Raw genomic sequence first — 21547 nt, 5'->3', positions numbered from 1 at the left:
GATGCCCAGAAGTCCCAAGAACCATGGCAGAGTCACTGTTCCTTGCAGCACAGTTGGGGCGCTGCCCAAGGACTTCCCACAAGGAGATAAAAGTTGTGAATCTTCACTGAAGTCAGGTGTCCTGCCCCTTCTCTCTCCTACAGATGAACTGACACCTCTATTTTCTCATGGGAGAAAATGGCTGAAGAGCCTAACTTCACACAGCTGAAGGGTCACAGAGCTTTGATTTCCATGAACCTGAAAGAATCCTGGTTTTGATACAACTTAAGACAAACCAAATAAAATTAAAAAAACACACACCTTTCATATACAAGAAATTCTACTGTTCTCAAAGCTCTAGTCAAATTACATCTTATGTCACTTTAATAGTAAAGCTACTAACACCTTGAAGTTTCAAGTTTTATCAACTAAATCCTTGCTAAATAAATAGATCACCAGGTCAAGCAGCTGTTTGCGTACCAGCACTTAGCCATATTTAAAAAGGGTAAAAGGAAAGGAAAAAACAAATTCTAGAAAATATCAGTTCCAATTTGGAACTGGTAAGAATCTCATCTTTCTGTGGGATTTTCATTTTTGCCCTTTAGGGTATTACCAAGTCCATCATCTTTCCGTTATCTGTGACTGAGCAGTACGCCTGTTGAAACTACTGGGATTTTGAGTCTCCACTTTCTGATTCAACAGAAGTATGAAAAAAACTGCCTGAAGAGAAAATTAAGTTACAAGTGAAACAGAACTGTCGATTGACCATCCAGCTGTATGTAGCAGAGGTACTCAAACGCTGGGTTGAAACGGTTAGTCCATTCAGATTTAATCCTGAACAATGAATGCATTAATGCATTCTATTTATGTGCAGACAACTTGGAACAACAAAGACAGTAGTCTAAAACGAAAGCTTGGCATAGGGCTATATAATCCCATCCGTATGGGGAACAACTGACTGAAAGCAACTGCCACACCAGGAGTCAGTGACACGCTAGTAGAGCTCGGTAAGATCAGCTTCTGAACAGTGGTGGTGTCTGGTGCTGGTCTGACCAGTATCCAGAAAACACTTTTGCTTAAGGTTGATCGTATTAGTCACTATTGAACTAGCACTATGGAGCACAAGAGGAAGGCACGAAGTTACTACAGCTTTCCAAATACAGCTAGGCATCTTTACTTCTTTACAATCAATGCCTGTAAATGGATTCAAACAAACGATATTCCAGGGATGCAAAGATAACTACTGAGTGCTGTAGAAGACCTTACAGTTCATGCAGATGACCCTATTCTACCCATGCACGTGTTAGACACTGCCCAAGCAGAAACCACACAGCAAGCTCTGAACCACGCATTTCAGATAAGACTACAACTAACAGTCGTATACTGTTGTTGAACCACCAATGAAAGGTGTGATATAGTTGTTAATGTCTCTTGCAAATGAGAGAAAAGTCTTCAGTATTACATGTAGTTTTAATACAAGGTAGAAAACCAACTGATGTTGACGCAGCTCGGAAAGCACTGAAGAAAAATGCAAAAAAAATCAGTTGGCTGTTGATAGTAGGCTATCTATTTTGATGGCTTTAGACAGAAGCTAAAGGGAAGTTGATAACAACAAAACACTCTTTCTACAAGCATGATATGGCTGAAGAGGCAGCGTAACTGGTCTTGTGGCAGCAGCCAAATGATAGCCAAATAACCCCCCCTCCCAGTCCTTTTACCCTCCTAGTGATTCAGAAACTCTCCTCATCACATTCCACATTAAACGTGATGATTTAACTCTGCGGCCACACTGAATTCTTATACGCCTCCACAGAAGCTCTGAAGGAAGAGCCTACGTCTACTTCCTGCTCCCAGCTATTAATTGCCTATTGTGCAAACAGGATATAAACATCCCATTAACAGCCTTGCACTACATGACCAGCTAACAGGATATTCTCTGCTGCTAAACGTTGACATCCAAGATGTAGGTTAACAGATCATACTGAAGAACAGAATGAACGTTTTAAAACTATCTTAAGATCTGAGCAGGACAATGCACTGCTGCAGCTAGGAATTGACTAAGGCACTACACAGTGGCAGAAATTGTGTTTAGACAAGAGAAACAAAAATAACACTGATGACAGAAGCCGATTTGTTCATTTAAAGAAACAGCCAAGGACTACCGTTATCTTACAAATCTCTATCGTAGATGTTTATGAGGCATGTTAAGATGATGTTGGGTCAAAAACAATGTTGAACTGATCACACGTTATCTGGTGGCTTGCCTCATCACTCTGCAAGAACAATGTATTTTCAACTAGAGATAAGTTAGAGATAAGTTTCCTCTGGCCATTTAACTTCTTCTGGTACAAGACAGCAGACACATCCATGTACTGCTGTGTTTCAGTAACACATCCTCATGAAACGCGAATAGTCTGTACACTGAATGGCACTGACTAGGACCCACAGGACTCTAACAGCTGTCCGCTTATGCTTCATGATGAGGATCTGTTAACCCACGTAGCATCACCAGCCTGTACTGCCACTCTTCTCCTCTTGAATCCCCCAGTGACAAGAACTTGGTATTCAGCATAGAAGAGCCACACTGTTATTAGCCCTGTTGTTGCAGAGCCAGGTATTACTCTGGACCAGAGATAAAGTTAAGAAAAGCATGCCAGGTCTTAAAATAGATGTGCAGAAATGCTCACGTGGCAAACAGTCTAAACTTCTGTCCCGTTCTGTCTAATAGGAGAGAACTGATCAGTATACAATGGCATGCCCCGCTAAAGAAGGCATTCATAAAATGTGGAACGTGGTTAGATTCCAAAAGGGCTGAGAATGCAAGTACCTGTAGAGCAAAGAGTGTCTCAAGTATAACTAAAATGGATAAAAAGTACTTGCTATAGTTTCTTTACATGAGTGGAACGAAACCTGTACACTTGCAAGCTATGCACGTTTGTAATGACATAGACAGCTTCCATATATTGAGGATAAGGCTCCAGAGAATTACAGGAATTGTTACATGTTTTTAAGGTGGTTTGGAGAAGGGCATGTACAAACAATCCGTGATGATTATTTCTAAACCCTTAACAGTCTTCTTCTGCCATGAGTACAAGCCTCAGATTCAGAAACTGGTTAGAGCACCAGCTCTGCAGCTACAAAGCATATTTGGCCAGGGAAAATGGATCTCCTTCCCAATTCTACTTAGGACAGACACCTCAAAATTTGATCTATTTCTCTCAAATGACTGGAAGAATAGTTAAAACCTTATTATTGGATACTGTGTAGCTTCTTTGTCATCACTTTACACTTCCTTTACTACTTTTATATAGCAGCTACTAAAGCAAATGCAGCACTGGGACAAATGCAGTAGGCCAAGGCTTTATTAGTCAATTATGTAGTCTCAGTAAGGCAAAATCCCTCTTTTGAGACCAGAAAGAGGAAACAAGACACTGGTTGTTATCTGTGAATGCTCTAGCTTGCTCCATCTATGCATTTCCATATGTACATGAGTCTTACAGTAATAGTGTCTCTTCTCCAAATCACCCTTTTTGAGGGATATTTCCTATTGAGGGGTAAAAAGAACAGAAGCCCAGCTTTTTAGATCCAATCTATTTCCAATCTATTTTTTTCCCATCTACTTTTGCACTGTTGAATGCAAAATTGAACAGTATAAACACATATTCTAGTCAAAAACCTTACTTTCTTAACCATTAGTCTCTCCCCCAAAAGAACAGTAAAAATGTTTTGCATTGTTACTGCGAAAGATTTGTGAACAGAAAAGATTGTGTCAGAAAACTAATTTCTTTCCAGTCCTGAAGTCATGTGCTGAAGGCTTTCTACATCTGCCTCAGCTCTGTATACCTCTTGTTCTTTCTTCTAATGCTGCCCATTTCACACAATTTCTTTCCTTGCTCCCCCCATTTTTTTGATACTGAACAGTCCAGAATCAGCACAATGACAAAAATGTAAGTGGCCTCTTCGTTTGTCCATGAAGTGATAACTTTCGTCTTCCATGCCTACTATTTCTCCTCACTTATTTTTATTAACTCAAAGGTTAAGATTTTGCTCTGTCAGCTGTAACTAGAGTAGATCATGCTACCTCTTTCAGTATTGATTGAGAGTACCGTTTAAGGAATGTATTTGACTGTCACTACAAAGAATTAAATCCTCAAGCTTTTGCATCAGTTAAGAAAGTTACTACAATCGCTCATTCATAGAACCAGGAAGAGAGGATTCTATTTGAACTTATTTAAGAACGAACTCTCTGCTGATGTTCCTTCTGATAATCATAGGTGCATTACGTACCAGACAAGTCATCCACTGGAAATCCACTTTTTGTCACAGAAATAGGTGACAATGTTAGAACCACACAGTAACAAAACAGAATGAAGTAAATGAAGGCTGTATGCCTTCTATTCTTCTATTCTATGATTTTTTCAAAATTTCAAAACTAGAGAGCTTTACTACCAAAGCAATATCTAACCAGTTGCCCACCATCTCACAATTTAGGACTATTTTAGAAAAGACTGAGAACAGATTATGTAGTATGAGAAGCTGAACTATGCCACGCTACTTTAAAAAAAGGCTAATTAGCTGGGATGCACGAATTGAGTGTAGGTCTGAAAGACAAGTCACAGAAAGGTTTGGGTTGGAAGGGACCTTAAAGATCCCCCAGTTCCAACCCCCTGCTATGGGCAGGGACACCTCCCACCAGACCAGGTTGCCCAGGGCCTCATCCAACCTGGCTTTGAACACTTCCAGGGATGGGGCATCCACAGCTTCTCTGGGCACCCTGTTCCAGTGCCTCACCACCCTCTGAGTGAAGAATTTCAGTGAAATTGAAATGAAGCAATCTTTCTGCTTTACACAGCACTAACATATCATCTGGAGCTCTTTGTCCACCACTGTACTGGGTCTGGCTGGGATGGAGTTAGTTTTCTTTATAACAGCATATATGGTACTGTGTTTTGGATTTGTGATTAAAACCGCATTGATAACACAATGTTTTAGCTGCTTCTAAAGACTGTGTGCACAATGTCAAGGTTTTCTTTTTCTTTTTTTTTGCTGCTTCTGCTCCCTCAGCAATTAGGCTTGGGGTAGGCAAGAAGTTGCAGGAGACACAGCCAGACGGATGACCTGACTTGGCCAAAGGGATATTTCATATTATACAATGATAATGCTCAGCAATAAAAAACAAGATGTAGCCTTTCTAAACAGCTGTTGCTCAGAGACTGTCTGGGAATCGATCTGTTTATGGGAAGTTGGAAGTGACTGCCTTTCCACCACTCTCCCCCTCCTTCCCTTCACTTACTAAGCTGTCTTTATGCTGATCCATGAGTCTTTCTCACTTTGACTGTTCTGATTCTCTACCCCATTCTACTGGACAAGTGGAGTAAGTGGGCAACTGACTAGGTTGTTGAATTGCTGACTCAGATCAACCCACCACAACCATCCTTCAAGACAGATGTGTAGTAGATTAAGGTGACGTATGTAAGAACTCACATATACCCACAAATATGAACTATATGCAAATTTCAAGGGAATGAAGTTCTTTACTCTAAAATAGCAAAGACTGAAACACATAACATTCAAATACATTACAGACTACAGTAACCAAGATAATGGCCTCTTTGGCAACTCTCTGGAGGACAGAAATTGTGTGTGTGAATTGCAGCAAGGAAGATTCCTGCTAGGTAGTGGAGGGGAAAGATGAAAACTGTTTACAGTAGGGATACCAAAGTATTGCAATAGCTTGCTCTGAAGAGCACGTGAAATATAAGAGGTCTTTAAGAACTGGTTAGATTGACATTTGTCAAAGACACTGATAGCCTTTCTTGCTTTGCACTAGCAAATCTATTCCAGTTTCAATTTTCAGATTACAAAACTGACAGGTGTACCCATTTCGCTGATTATGCATTTTTAAAAATAAGCATCTGAGTTAATGCAATCTCAACAATATCTTTGGTGCTGTGCAATCAGATAAAATTTAGACAGTATCTTTCTCATATTACAAATTAAAGAGCAGCTGATTCAAGTGGAGAAAGCCAAAATCTAGAGGAATAACATCTGTACAAACTACAGAATGCGTTTCAAAACAACTATTTTTACTAAAGTACCAATGTTAAGCAAAGTTACCTCCTCTACATTGGAAGCAGTTTTGGCAGACGTCTCCATAAAGATAAGTCCATGCTCTCGTGCAAATGCTTCACCTTCCTCTTTCTTGACTTCTCGTCTAGATTCTAAATCACTAAGATGGAAAAAAAAAAAGTTATTCATGTGGTCTAACCTGTCCAGGTAAATATCATTCTTCAGAGATGTACTTACAAGCCAACAGTCCCCATTAGAACTTATGTACATACAAAGATCTATTCAAGCCTTTACATAAAGTAGAATTACTATAAGCTTTGCACTTACAACATACGGAGTAGCCACAGACATCACACCTGAGTTATCAGTTCTAGCTGACACAGATCTTAGAGTTCATGAAATGCCTTGCAACGGGATAGGTATATACTTATCTAGCTACTCCTCAAACGCTAACTTCAGACATCGTCATTTTAGGTAAATATCATTTTTCTAGTATCACGTTATCTATGAACAAAAACGGTATTTTCAACTATATTAGCTGCTCCCTCCTGACAACCTAGCATTTAGGTTTTGAAACTCTATGCCTGACCTAGCCCTTTAACAGCAGCAGAACTTAAAGTGACTGTAACACATTTTCTTGTTTCCTGCTTTCCAGTCTGTAAGAAAGTTAAATATTACAAAAAAACCAAAAACGTAGAAAACCTTCTTGGACTGGACAATGAAAAACAAACCCACTTCTAAGTCACATGGACACAAGTATTTCACTCCTACTTTTTAGAACTTCTTTAATTCTTAAAAATACACAGTGATACACAGTTTCTGTCCTTCTTTCTAAGTATATTACATCCTGAACGATATAAAGCTGTACTTTTTCATGTGATTTTACATAAGTTGTCTTTAAATTACACATGTAAACACACACTTTCAGATATACAATTCCAAATTAAACAGCATGCAAACACAGAGGTTTAATTTATAGCCAGAGTGCTAGTAAGACATTTAATACTGGGCTGCCACTCTTGTAATTACAAATATATGAAACATAAATCATACTCACTGTGGCATCAATTTTGCAGCAAAGCAGGTTTTTGTTATTTTTACAACTATATGCTAGCTCAGATAAGTTACAGAGTCAAGATAATTCAGCACATCATTTAAACATGGAGCATTTGAAGGTAAGGATACAAAAAATGTCTTCTCAAAGAAAAAATAAGTTGATGTTAATTATATGTAAGCACTCCCAGTATCTCAGTCTCAGGCTTAAGATAACTAAACAAGGTGTTCATTCTCGTGTCCCTGAGGTAGCTGCCTGACATTGTATTTTTGAACTTGAACAATGTCTTCATTGCTACTACCACGCTACACTCCAAAATGTCTTATCTAAAGCTTGATTCACTACAGTGTTATCTCCATGATAAAATAGAAATAAACATCTTTTTTATTTGAAATAGCGCAGCTGCATTGAAAACTGCAGTGATAACCCACTCAGGACTCACTACTGATATCTAAACATATCCATATAAGAGCTTTAACTGCTTCTACTAACCACAGTTGTCTTCCTCTCTCCATACATCCCATTCCAATAATTCGAAGCATTTGGTCTTACTAGATCAATATAGCTATGCTTTGTTCTGGAAAGGAGATCAAGTATAGTATTTGTCATGTTTTAATTCCAGTATACGTAATGTTTTCAAAAAGCAGCTATTATATTTCAGCTTAATTTCTCAACACCCTTCAAATCTAGTATTAGGTTAGTAGTACAATTAACTGTATTGTAAGTACACTTTTGGGACTCTTAAAATTTATTCTTTAAAAAATATTATGCTAGTATACGTGTTCTTCCTTCCATAAGTCTCTAGAGCAGTACACTCTACTGTAAGAGCTCCAGTAACATGCTTTCGGTATAATGCAGTGCAAACGAAGGAGTTTCCTTCCCATTCTCCTCTTTGAGGCTTGAAAATAATACCCTTTAAAAAGCTTCTTAAAGAACTTTTGCTTCCTGTGGCACCGTAATCTGCAACTTAAAATACATAATCTAAGTAAATTTACTGTGTGAACAAACCCTAGTTGTAACTGGGATAATTACTGAGCTCGCTGCAAGTAGCATATTAGATAACATACAACCACATGGTATATAGTCTGCAAGACATCAAAATTTACTTTGCTTTAACAGCTAAGAATAATCAGGAATAATTACAGGTGTCTTAACTAAGTATTCGAATTTACACAGTACTTTCTGCAAAAAAACAGTGCACGTTATTTCTCTGTGCCACTTCTTTGCTCACATAAGCATAAAAAAAATGTTGCTCATTGCTTTCATGGGCTTACCAAATCTTTTAATAAATTAGATTACCTTTTATAACAATTTGTAAAGACTATGCTTATCACATTCCTCTACTAAAAAGAACTCTGCTAGTCATTTTCCATATTATATATAAAAATATGGGTAAGCTTCATAATCATTTATTGCTTAGTATGATTTTTTGGAGTAAGGTAGATGGCAAATATAGGGAAAAGAAGTGGAAAGAAGGGGAAAGAAAAAGAACAAAACAAGAGGTGAACAGGCCAAACTAGACTGTATTTACTACAAGGCTGTTTCTCAGTAGCATCTAAAAATGATCTAGCTGTTCAATAAAATTCAGGGGACAAGCATATTGTTAATTCAACTGGCATCTTTACCTTCAAGAATTTCTTAGACATGGAGACAAGTTAATGTCACTTCGGTAAAGGCTCACAACTAACAGTTTTTTAAGTTCTGAGATGATGCTTTTGATATTCAAAAAAATCCACATATAGTAAAAGTTTAGACATGATTCTACAGTTTAGTGGATCAAGAACCAGAAAAATTACAGAATATATTAAGTTTACTTGTGATTTTTTTTTTTTTTTAAGTGAAGATTTTCAATATAGATCAAAGTGTCAGCATCAACAGGGAACCATTTCAGAACTTCTGACACTCTAGCTGATGAAAAGACCAAGTAGGTAATCATTTCCAAATCTGGTAACAAACTTCCGAACCTTCTGAATTTGTATCATTTAGTGTCTAAGAGCTGCCTGAACTTAAAGGAAATGGTTAAAAACCATTGTCTGACCACACTCCTAGATGAAACAGACAGAACATAAAGTAGGCTTTAAGTTCAGAAGCATCTCATGTAATTATTGAGGTATGCACTTTTTATATTTCGTAAATGTTTTCAAGTGAATCCAGTAGTATGGGCCTCACTCTGTTTAATGACATTTTCTCTGCCGTCATTCTTAACCAAAAATGCAAACCACTTTAGAACACCTAAATTAGGTGCCATACTCCCTTTATAAGGGACAGATCTAGGTGCTTACTTACAAAATCACCATTTAGGAAGAAAAAAGGTAGTGAGAAAAACAAGTTTTAAATCTCTAGTATCTACAAAATCATGACTGGTTGAATTTTACCTTTTATTTCCAATAAGCATTATAACCATGTTGGAATTGGAATGTTGACGAGCATCTTCTAACCAAGTTGTCAAGTGGTTGAAAGTGTCCCTCCTGAGTATGGAAAAGAATGAAAATTAAAAGCAGTATTTCAAGAAATTCTTTTCCCTTCCCTTAGCTAGCTTCTCGATGTGCGCAACGAACTCATTTATTACTACACAGGCTTCAGGGATAAAAGCTAGTATTACCTTTCTGAGAGTGAAAACAAGCAAACACGAATTTAGTAAAACACGGAGCATTAATGGACTCTTCCTAAAGAGTACCTGAAAACATTTCCTACAAAGAATAAAGAGGATTCTTATAGCCAAAAAAATCTGCCATTTGACATATATATTAGTCTGCTGAATGGAACATGAGAAGTCTGTAACATGCTCAAACCAATTCAAGTAACAACACAAGCAGTCATGAGTTCATACAGTAATATTTGCTCTATTGCTGGCAAAAAAAAAAAAGGACATTTTCTGTGAATTTGTAAATTCAATAAAGAATTTAGCATTTTTTAAAAGACTTTCCAGGTATTTTTATGTAATCAGACTGATGTTTTATACTTTTTTTTTTTCTCTCTCCAGACTGGTACTTCAGTAAAAAGTTTGATACAGTAAAAGAAAAAATATAGTTCAAGGTTCAAAACACAAGAAAAGAATTCATGAAATACTTTAAGGTCTTTTTCAATAAAGGTATTCCAGAGGTTCATGGACAAAGAGTTTACAAAAATATTTTGACTCATTCTTTGTGAGAGTTTGCACATACTTTTTCTCAACCATTATACTGAGAAAATTCGAAGTGTATACATATATATATATTAAACATAATCTGTATCTTGATTTTGAGCACGTAATGAACACGGTAAAACATTAGATTGCACTTATTTATAAAAATGCTAAATTAGACATTTTTTACACTGTAGAATTGCACAGTGATATACAGAAAAGACAATTTTAAACCAGTTATAACTTCCTCCACATTCTCACCTTGTAATGTCATACACTAGTAAAGCCCCTGCTGCCCCTCTGTAGTATGACCTTGTAATGGAACGGAAGGACTCCTGTCCTGCCTGTAGAAGACAAAGTTTCGTTATTTCATGTCTCAAATTTATGTTTTGCTGCTAAAAATTTACTACTTTTGAGAGGGCAAGGAGGTGTATGGAGGGGAAATCAGAGAGGGGACAACTGGGGACAAAGTCTCTAACACTGGCAAAAGAAGGCACATAATGAGAAGACACCAACTACAGCACAGTGCTGTTAAAAAAATCGGAACAAGACCTCTAAACCTTTTTTGGCAATCCCTGACAACCCAATTTACTGAATGGCTTCACAATACATGAATCATTATTAGAGCACAGAATGGACTCCTAGCAACTAAGCTCTGAAGACAAATTTGAAAGGAAGCAAATAACCCAGAGCTTCACATTTGAATTCAATAACCCGCTCCCTGGGGCAGCTGTTGACACTAGAATAAATAAAGCCCATTGTAAATAAATGATGAATGACATCTTTACGCCCACCATCTGCTGGTGTAAAGGTTGTTGGAAGGCCAAGGATGCAGATTTTATCCGTTATATCATAAACTGCAGCCAGCTTTCAACAGTCTTCAGATGGAATTCTTTCAGTAATCATTTTATTATGAAAAAACAGAAAACTGTTCTGAATTCAATTTTACACAATTCTGCTCCACAGTTAATCAATTTCCCCTGTACTTGATAAATAACGTGTGTCAAACAGCTACAGGATGCAAGAGTCATCTTCATATTCACTGGTGAAAAACTTCAGATATTAGATAAATTAGTTAGTTCATATAGGAAAATATTCCATTAAAACCTCAGCACTTAAAAGAACATGCTCATCAACTTACACTTTAATCGCCTTCAAACAACCCACAGCTTTTTGAGCCCTCTACTCAGAAGAGAGATCCCTCACTAACATGCAACAATCAAAACAAAACAACTTTTGCATTTATAAAAGCACTTTTTGGAAGAGCAGTTAGAACACAGTTTATGTGGATAAAGACCACTTATAGGACAGAGGTATAACCCTTTCCTCCCATATAAAAAAAGCACAGCCCTGAAAAAAAATATTAATAGTTAAAGACCTTGAGTTCCTCATGCTCATGTTTTTCAGAAGTGCTACCTAGCACCTGAAAGTTGTTAGAATAAATGTTTACTTTAGTGTTAACAGAAGCTTTAGCTGAATTCAAAGATAGCACAGAACAAGATGAAGAAATAATAATGCTGAAAAAAGAATGTATGCAATAAGATAGTTATCTGCACAACTATAGGAAATTGCTCTGATTTAAAACCATGAAAAACAAGAATGAAATATTTATCAAACACAAGCTATGTTTCAGCCAGACCTACAGAATTTGCGTACATAGAAATTTCTCTTCCCATAGTCACTGTACTCTTCTTAGTATAAGGTCCTCTTGAATTCAAGGAGAACTTGATCTAGATTCTGCTACTGAATAGTAACACTGGCACAACACATTTCTATGTGCTCAGTCTTCAGAAATCATCCTTATCTTTCAAAATGATCAGTTACTCCAGTTTAAGAAAGCACTTTGTATTGAAACTACTGAATGTATTTTCTGTCACTTGTAACTTTTCTCAGTGGAGTGACTAAGACAATTAGAATACACTTGCACATGCACTTGGCCAAAAGTCCCAGCCCATTTTTATGTAAACTAAAGTAACAAAATACAGACAGTCCACTAGAGCACACCAAGGAATAACCAAACAAAAACATACAAACCCCCTAGTGTTGAGCTCAATACTGGGCTTCCTAGCCAGAAGCTCCAAAAAGGTCTACCTTTTTGTCTTGACATGGTGACTATCTCAAGTGCATGGTAGATGCATAAGACATTTATCATCTAGTTAGGAGGAAAATAAGTTCCTATCACCAATGTATTCTATATATTGCCAAAAATCATGTTATTTGGACATAGCCCACCACGTTAAGATTGCCTATTTTACCTTCATAAATTATACCGTGTCACATTAAATTGTTTGTTCTCCACAGTAAATAATTTCAAGTCAACCACAATTGCCAGAGGTTCTACCAGATCTTAGAAGAATGTAAGAACTGAGTTCTTACAAGAATCACTTCCTTACAAAAGTTTGGTGCCTATAACCTGAAAATACTGTAACATTATTTACTGTTTCTTACTTGCCTATGATGAAGTTTCCTAAGTGTCATTGCTTCCTGAAGGAAAGACTGAGAAAAGGCTGGAAAATGTTACCCTGTCTTCCCCAAAGAAGATACAATTTTCCATTTAGCAAGAATGAATTTGTGTTTAGTATACGAAGACAACAGAAAACGAAGCCCCTTTCATTCTAAACACAAGAAAACAGTTTCAGTAGAGAAACTCTACGATATTATATATAAATCATATAAAAAACAATAAGAATTTATTTTTGAAATAGTAAGTTACATATCAATCTAAATGATAGAGCTATAAGGTCAGAATAGTTGGGTTAGGCTTGTAGAAGAGATTCTCCACTTTTTTCTTTTTAATGTCATTATTACTTGCAGAACTTTTCACCTGACAGCTTGCTCTTTTTCCTACTACTCCCCTTATTTCAAGGCAGGCAAATACAAAACACAGAAGTGTTTTGTAGGCCAGGCTGGATGGGGCCTTGACCATCCTGATCCAGTGGGTGGCATCCCTGCCCAAGGCAGAGGGGTTGGAACTGGATGATCCTTGAGGTCCCTTCCAACCCAAGCCATTCTATGATTCTGTGATTCTAAGTGTAGACTATTACTTCAAAGCATAGTAATTATTATTTCTTTAATAATTATTTTTCAGTACAAGTATGTTACAGTTGTACTTCATCGGTCTTGGAAACAGGGACCAAATAAAGTTTAGCTACTTGCTCAAGGAGCAATGGATACAACTAGCAGTGAGGAAGCTCAGTATAAAACTAAAACCAGGTTTGAAATTAGAGAACTGTGAGAGAACTACGTACTGTGAAGTGGAATTAACAGTATGTTCAGCATCCTCTCCATGCTCCCCTAAAATATAGCATTTTTTTTCACTTCCATATTAAAAGGAAATTCCAGATTTCCCCTTCCTTTTCCCCACATAACGGTTCGAGTGGGAAGGGACCAGTGGAGGTGATCTGCTCTGCCCCCCCCCGCTCCTGTGTTCCAGCACAAGAGGCCATGGGCACAAACAGGCACTGGGCACCACTGAACAGAGCCTGGCTCTGTCCTCTTTGCACCTTCCTTGAGGTATCTAGAGACATTGGTGAGATCCCCCGGCACCTTCTCTTCTCTCCTTCAGGCTGAGCAGTCCCAGCTCTCTCTCAGCCTCTCCTCACAGGAGAGGTGCTCCAGCCCCTTCACCATCTTGTGGCCCTTCACTGGACTCTCTTCTCTATGCCCAGGTCTCTCCTGTACTGGGGGCCCAGAACAGGACAGCACTCCAGGTGGGACCTCTTCAGTGCTGCAGGGAGGAATCACCTCCTTCGACCTGCTGGCAACACTAATTAAATAATTTAATAGCTGTGTCAGGAAGAAATTCAGCAACATGTGTCAGAGACTTGAATGAGGGAGTGATTGGGGGCAGGGGGACTGTAGGGGAAAAGTAGTAGTGACAGTAGCCACTAAATAAACGCTAAACAAGCTATTTCTTAAGGCCATATTACATCTAATAGAGATAACACAAGCCTTTAGTCTGAGGCCACGTCAGGTTATACCCACTTTCAGAGTTACACCGAGTCTCAGAGGAAGTGGGAAGATGGAAGTTCTTTTTGGTAACAGGTAGAGGACAGAAGCTATTTCACGTGTAGATACCTCAGCTGAGATGACACAGCCTACAGGGACCTATGTTCAGACATACTGAAGAGGCCTGAACATGCCTCCCTTCTCTTCAGGGGCAGGTGCTAGTTCTGACATCAGTAGTTCACTAAAAATGAGAAAAGGTGGGCCTCTGATAAACAAGTGATGCTTTAAGCATCAAAAAAACACTCCGTTTGTCTTCTGGACTATAAGCTTTTAGAATTCACATCATATTGGCTAACAAATACAAACTTTCTGAAAGAGACTTAAATAACCATAGCTGGAGTTAAAAGTCTTCAAAATAGTACTAAAAATCTTCATCCTTGCATGAACTGTACAACTGTGTGGATATATATTCCATACTCTTCTCAAAAATATGCCTCTGTGTATAGATCCAAGTGCAACTTCAAAATAATGATGTAAGCAGAACATGAAGCATTATCCATCACCTTAGGTCATAAGGTGCACAGAGATTCAGGCCCTGTGCTAAAGCTTTCAGGAACTTTTAAGCCATGTAACTGTGTTGCAGTTGACACACCTGTAGCACATTAAAGACTCCAAGTGTTATTTTTCTTATAGGAAATTTCAATAGCATTTCCAAGGGTGCAGTGTAGTCAGGTAGGGTTCAGTTGCAAAATGTACAGACACGTCTTTGCTACCAAAAAGCATTCCTTAAAAGATCCTGAATTGCACATCTCTGAATCTATAAACTGAGAAAACAATAAAAAGAGCTATGATGCAGAAGTGTGTAGATAATGCAACAGAATCCTCACCAGCATGTCTCCCTGGAAAACAGGCCATCAATTTTACTGAATTCTCCATTCCCAATGGTGAATTATTTGGAAAGTTTCTTTGAGAACAAAATTTTTTGAGTACATCCCAGCATGTCTTCAATGTATGAGAAGACTAATAGTTTTTATTAGGAGGAAACCTTATAGTACATGTCTGCATGAAAAATGAGAAACTATCCTGTACCATACAGGCAGTAGCTCTAGATATCTTTTCTTTTAAAAGGGGCTCTTTTGTGTGGTGTGTTCAAACCCAGTGACAGAACGTCTCTTTCACTTTGGGAATTATTACTCATTTAAACTAGTTTATGGTTTCCTAAGCTGTACAGGAAACGGGAAGACATCTAACACACAACCACTTCACACAAGCGTCAGACTACTTATGACAACTGCCAGTTGGGAACTACTACAAGAAGTTGATCCCTGGAACAAAATGTTCCAGAAAGAGAGAAGTGCAATACACGCTCGAGTATAGTTTTGAAAGTTATAAATAAGTTAATAGCCTTTTAGTCACATGGCAACTTGTTGATATAAATGCAATAATGTCTTGCAGTCGTGTGTCTCACTCTGGAATAAGAATTTTCAAGTCACTTACTAGCATACAGTACAAGGAACAGGCACAAAGGCAGTATAAAAACAAGAAAACCACCCTGCTGCCTTACAGCATGAATGTTCCGTAGCAAGATCCTCCTGTAGAAGAGACAGAACTAAAAGACACTTATGAAGCTGAATTCGTAACAACTTTTAAAAGTGTCAGAGTTTATGTGGAGAATTCAACCAAGTTACATGTTGCTTCAAGCAACCCTGTCAGCAACCTAATAAGAACTGAAATTTCAAGAGGAATAAAGATACCCAAGGGTGCAACTGTACATACGTACAAATGCAGATCGTATGTACATACGCCTTTCTCTTCTGATGTTGTTGAATGCATGCAATTTAGACATCCAAAGCAATTCTCAACACACCAACAGAAACAGAAAGCTTCAGCCCTCCATTATTAGAAGTACCCTCATGAATTATTTCAGTTTATAAATATATTTGAAGCCTTTAAGTAACTACCCTCACTAGAACTCAAGTTTCATCGCAGACAAAAGGAAGGATTAGCTCTCCTCCCATCTCAGGCATTATTCTAAGCAAGATCTTTCTCTGTTCTTGTGGAAAGCTGCAGAGGAACTGACAAGAAGAGTCAGAAAGAAAAAGTGAGAAAATAAAATACCAATATAGTATTTCAATAACCACATACATTTAAGAACATCACAGACAAAAGTTTGGGAACACTAAGCTAGAAGGTAGATCAGATTACCCTGGTTTCCTAAATTGCTATCACTGATGTGAACAATAACTTAGCAACTGGCACTGAGGTTCAGATGATGGCCCTAATTACACAAACTGCAATGACGTCCAAATGGACAAATTCCCCCCATGCTCTAACTACCAGAGTGAGTAGAAAATGTCATAAAGTAGACCATTAACAAGACAGGCTGGGTGGGAGGAGGGGAGAAAGGCGCTCAACCCTGGCAATTTTCAGGCTAAGATGAAATGAATATTCATTTAGTGCATTAAGAGAGCTTTATTAGGTTCTACTAGACCCAAGGTGTTCACAAATACATTAAGGATAACTGACTTTCCAAAAGGGATTGGTATAGTCTGTATATCTGAAAGCAGGTGGAGGTGTCATACCATACTGTCAGTATGCCTTCAACAATTACACTTTTCCATCTTGCATAAGCACACTTGTTGTGCAAGCTCTCACTTTAAAAAAAAAAAGTCAATTTAGTTGGAGATATCACTTGTCTGGAAACAAAGAAAGTATTTGAAATTAGCCTATAAAAATAAAGTTTCAAGTATTTCTTTAACAAATGATAAAGGCAAGATTGTTTCTCTTTCTGTTGTTTATGTAAATATAGGCTTACTATCTAAAACTGCTATCCCCCACATCTGTAAAAACTCAAGAAGAAAACTAGAAGAACAATGTTTATTTTTAATACACCATATAAATGCAAGAGTAAAGCATAATAGTGAATAAAATAAACTTTTGATGACAGATTTCCATGAAATGAAGCAGAAATATTGAAATGTACCACGGGATACATTTCAATACAAACACACAGGAAAAAAAATCTCATTCATGTCAATTTAGTCTAGAAAACAAATAGTATTGCTTAGTATCATCACTGATCTCTTCCCCTGCAGCATCTGAGAGAACTTCAATTCCCTCTTTCAACTGCTGCTTATTTTTGCTTGTCAACAATGACTTTTAGTAACAACAAATACAATACAGAACAACCCCCCCAACAACAAAATGAAGGATACTGACTCAGCCTGGTAACAAGCCCAGTACTCTTTAACAAAGAAGTTTCTTCTGGGGAGAAGTGATTTTTTTTTTTTTTTATATATTTCTCGGTGTTATACTGCCACAAGACAACCTTTATCTACACCGCTTCTTTAAACCCAGAAAGCTTAATAGTTCCCAGAATGGTTATTTTGATCCTTACCAGCTTCTAAAGAAGACTTCTAGTTCCCTAGAAAGGGAGGATGGCAACTGGCAGCAGCTCAAGTATCAGACAGAAGCTAAACTACTCATACTAGGAAATTATCAATTAACCACTTCTGGAAAAAAAGTATTTCTCTGTCTACACAAGTAAAGAAAATCACTACTAAGATAAAAATCAGAGGAAACATAATCCAGAGGCTAAGACAGACAAGACAAACAAATAATTTGGTCCAATATCTGCACTACCCTTGGCCTGACCTAAAAGCATCCAGAAGCGAAGTGAAATCCAAGGACTCACAGACCTAAGCACCTTGGCAGGGCGCAGCGCACAGAGCAGCAAGCTTGCAGAGCCTGGCAGTAGGGAGAGCCTGTCCAGGAGCAGCCAACAGCTGGGAGACAATGAGGGGACGCACTGTTCTGCTGGTCCAGACACACGAACAGGAGTAGTACTGATGTACCCCAACAGCTAGCACTAAGTACGCAATGCCCACGCTGATTATCTTTCATGGAAGTTTTTTTTTTTCTCATTATTTTATTTTTTATTTTACTTCAAACTAGTTTTACTAGACTATCAGCACACAGGAACAAACACTGGACTACAATTGTTAATGGGCACGTATGCATTCCTGGAGCATATCTTACGGTTTGGCCTCATCCAAAAGGAATTCAGTTTGTGTACTCCCACGTGAAATCCAGAGTGAAGTAAGCAGAGCTGCTTTCTGTAGCCCAACTCCTGAATCAAACTAAGATGCTAATGAAAGAGTCAAATATTCTTGAGTTATGACACAAGAAGAACACACAAACAGATGTCTCTGACACACAACATCATTAGCTTCAGCTGCCCCTCTCTAAGTTAACCTACAGTGAGGTATGCTGCAGCTTCCACACACTCCCATGGCTGAGATAAACACCTTTTCTTGTGCTGATCTGCTGAGGACAACAAACTGATCACCCTAGCATCGAAACATCTGGCAAAAAAAAAAATCAAAATTTAAATGTTCGATTCTCTTAAGAAAGCAAATCCCTATTCACCGTTAACGACTGGAAACAAATTGAATCTAACTCTCCATTTCTTATGCCTCTGCTCAAGGTGCTTCCCATTCAGCAATGGTTTAAAAACAGGCATATAAGATCAGGACTAAATCAGAGAAGTGCTGCTGCTGCGACTCAAGAAGTACCAACTAGAAACATAAATGCTTCAAGTGTTTGCCAGGCTGTATGTGTAAAATGAACTTTATCAAACAGACATTGTTTTATCGTAATAAATATGAAGATAGCACCAGCAACAGCTAGTAGCTTTTGCTAACAAAAAAAATCCAGAAAATGTTCAACCTGGATACACACACAGCATCCTTGGTCATTATAGACATATTTATGTACCTCAGCACTCGTATATAAAATATGTTAAGAACTACAATGAGGTGTATTTCATGATCTTACTATTTCTTCAACTCCTTTGCACCTAAGAACAGAACTGAACCAGTGGAATTTAGACATGTTTACAATCCAAGACTGGATTAGAATATATTTACCCTGTATTTTTTTAAATCAGATTGCATACAGTTAGCATATTGGCTGTAGTTAAAATTTTAAGTCACTCATTGCTTACAACTTATGAATTATTAACAACAAGTGCACAATCTACTAAGAGCATATGAAAGCTTTCAATGAATATTTTTAATATATGCATGATATCAGTTAAGAATCTAGCCAGATAAAATCCGGGCCCAAAATAGTTTATAATTTAAAATCAAGAGCAACTCCATTGAAGTTTTAGCTACCGGACACTTGGCATGCACACAAGAAGCCAGACTGTGAAGAGCTACTGAATCAGAGCACAAAGGAAAACACAATCTACTCATAAACAGCTGAAGTTCACTCACATCCAGGGAACAGATAATAGCACACTAACAAAAACAGTCTGAAAGACAGGGAAATACAGCAGCTGCGTTGGTAGTCAAAATAGTAACTTTTTCTGCAGAGAATCTGCGTCAATTTTAGAAAACAAGGATCAATAGAGATTTGCCCTCACACAGTTATGTTACATACTAAAAGTCTGCTGCTGAAACTTCTGTTTTTGCTGAGATCTGTTTGTCTTTTGAACTTATAAATCACCAGCTATCTTGGTAGTTAGCAATCTGCAGCTGTAACAGTAAAAATGCCTGGGCTTAGAAAAAGCCTGAAGCAAGCACAATCTGACCACACTCATTTATACCTTGGACAACTTCCAAGGAGGCACAGACATTAGATGCCATTTCAAATTATGAACTTGTTAAATCAATAAGGCACATTAAACTATGGAGTTAGCTAAAATACTGCATTTGTTTACATTTTTATACATACATGTATGTACAAATGTATCTCCCTTCATTGACTTGCTACACCAGAAAGAGCACAAGCGTGAGGCTACAGGTGTTTCTGTATCTGTCGGTTTCTAAAGGTATCCTAAAATGCTTTCGGAAAAGGAAACAGGACTGTGCCTTATGAAACAGTTACGTGCATTAGGAAGCCAAAGCTATCGGTATGGGCACTGTAGAGGTGCATTGGCACAGGCTGACTGCTCTGTGGTAACAGCAACCTACAAGAAGAAAACACCTGACTTTGCATTCTTAAATCTGAACCCCTCAAAAAGTAAAAGTCTGCGGTCTTTTTTGGTAGGCTTTCCGAAACTTTATTCTTTTCCCAATCCTTTAATTGTCCAAGTATTGACTATACTCATGATTAGAGTGAACTTGAGTTCTTCAGGTCTTTTATGAAAAGAGAGAGCAGCATCTTTTATCCTACACCAGAAACGCAAACACCTCCTCTAGAGAGCTCTTGACTAAAACTAGCAGACATACCACAATTCCCCAACAGGAAGTTATATTAACCAGACCCTGCATGAACACAGAGATAGGCTACACAGAAAAATCTAAGTTCTTAATAATATAACAACTTTTTTTTTCCTCTCAAATGTAAAGTGGCATTAATTCTAGTCTTATAAATCTGACAAAGAGTTACTTGAGGAAGCTGAGTTAGTGTAAACAACAGAAGTTTGCACTGCTATAAGAGTATACTGCATCAAAAAAAGGAAAATTTTAGCAAATTTTTGATATTCAGAGAAACTAAAGAAAGCTGCAAGACAAAATAAAAGTACATATTCTCACATGGGTGCAGATCGTGGAGAGCTTAACCAAAACATCAGAAGAGAAAGCTAGTGGAGCCATGCTGCTTAAACAATTTCTTTTATCACTTACCGTATCCCATATCTGAAGCTTTATCTGTTTTCCATCAATAGTTATCATTCGAGCCCCAAATTCTACACCTAAATAGATTTTACAAAAGGATACATTATTAGCACATATCAGAAAGAAGAACGTTTCCTACAAACACAATACTTATAAACTTATGTTTAACTTAAAAACTTAAACTTATGTTCTTGCTTTCATGGTAGTTGACAGTCTTCTACCATTTGCTTTAGTTAATTTTCTAGTTGCTTTAAAGTGCTAGAAAGTTTTCCAGAAGGAAGAAGATCATAACTTTCCAACTGCTTTACAAATAAGCTAATTAGAAAACGTGCAAAGGCGGTATTTCCTACAGAGTTTTCCAAACGATTTAGCAGCACTAGCTCAGAGGAGAAAAACGTGTCTGCCTGGGTACAAACAGGAAATTGAACGGAGTCACCATCATTTTTAACACTCTACCAACGTTAGTTTGCTGAAGGCCGTTTAGAAGAAATTAAACCTACAATTCTTTATCAGTAGGCTATTAAGTGATCATACAAATGTCACCTACAAGATAAATTCCATGACTGTATTAATTAGAATTCATCTGCCTTTATGAAAAAAATAAGTGCTTCCAATAATCTAGCTAAAGATCAAATTTAATAACTGAAAAAGCTTCCTAATAAAGAAAATGAATTTCTTCAGTGGAAAAATTCAGCCTTTTTTATCTGTCTTATAAAGCAATTTTATGATCAACAACAGCAAATTAAGCAT

General features: G+C 37.6%; 1 protein-coding gene across 1 annotated transcript in view; it reads right to left on the bottom strand.

Annotated features, from left to right (window-relative positions):
- Positions 1 to 21547, bottom strand: part of RAB2A (RAB2A, member RAS oncogene family) — a 42969-nt gene that overhangs the window by 8700 nt on the left and 12722 nt on the right. Inside the window, exons 3-6 of the mRNA XM_080578037.1 lie at positions 20807 to 20874; positions 10488 to 10570; positions 9478 to 9570; positions 6097 to 6208 (exon numbers count right to left, since the gene is read on the bottom strand). Coding sequence (XP_080434163.1) covers positions 6097 to 6208; positions 9478 to 9570; positions 10488 to 10570; positions 20807 to 20874 — 356 coding nt within the window. The remainder of the gene's footprint in view (positions 1 to 6096; positions 6209 to 9477; positions 9571 to 10487; positions 10571 to 20806; positions 20875 to 21547) is intronic.

Source organism: Anser brachyrhynchus, assembly GCF_964034855.1.
Source record: "Anser brachyrhynchus genome assembly, chromosome: 2".
Lineage (NCBI taxonomy): Eukaryota > Metazoa > Chordata > Aves > Anseriformes > Anatidae > Anser > Anser brachyrhynchus.
This window is presented reverse-complemented; position numbering and strand designations above follow the sequence as displayed.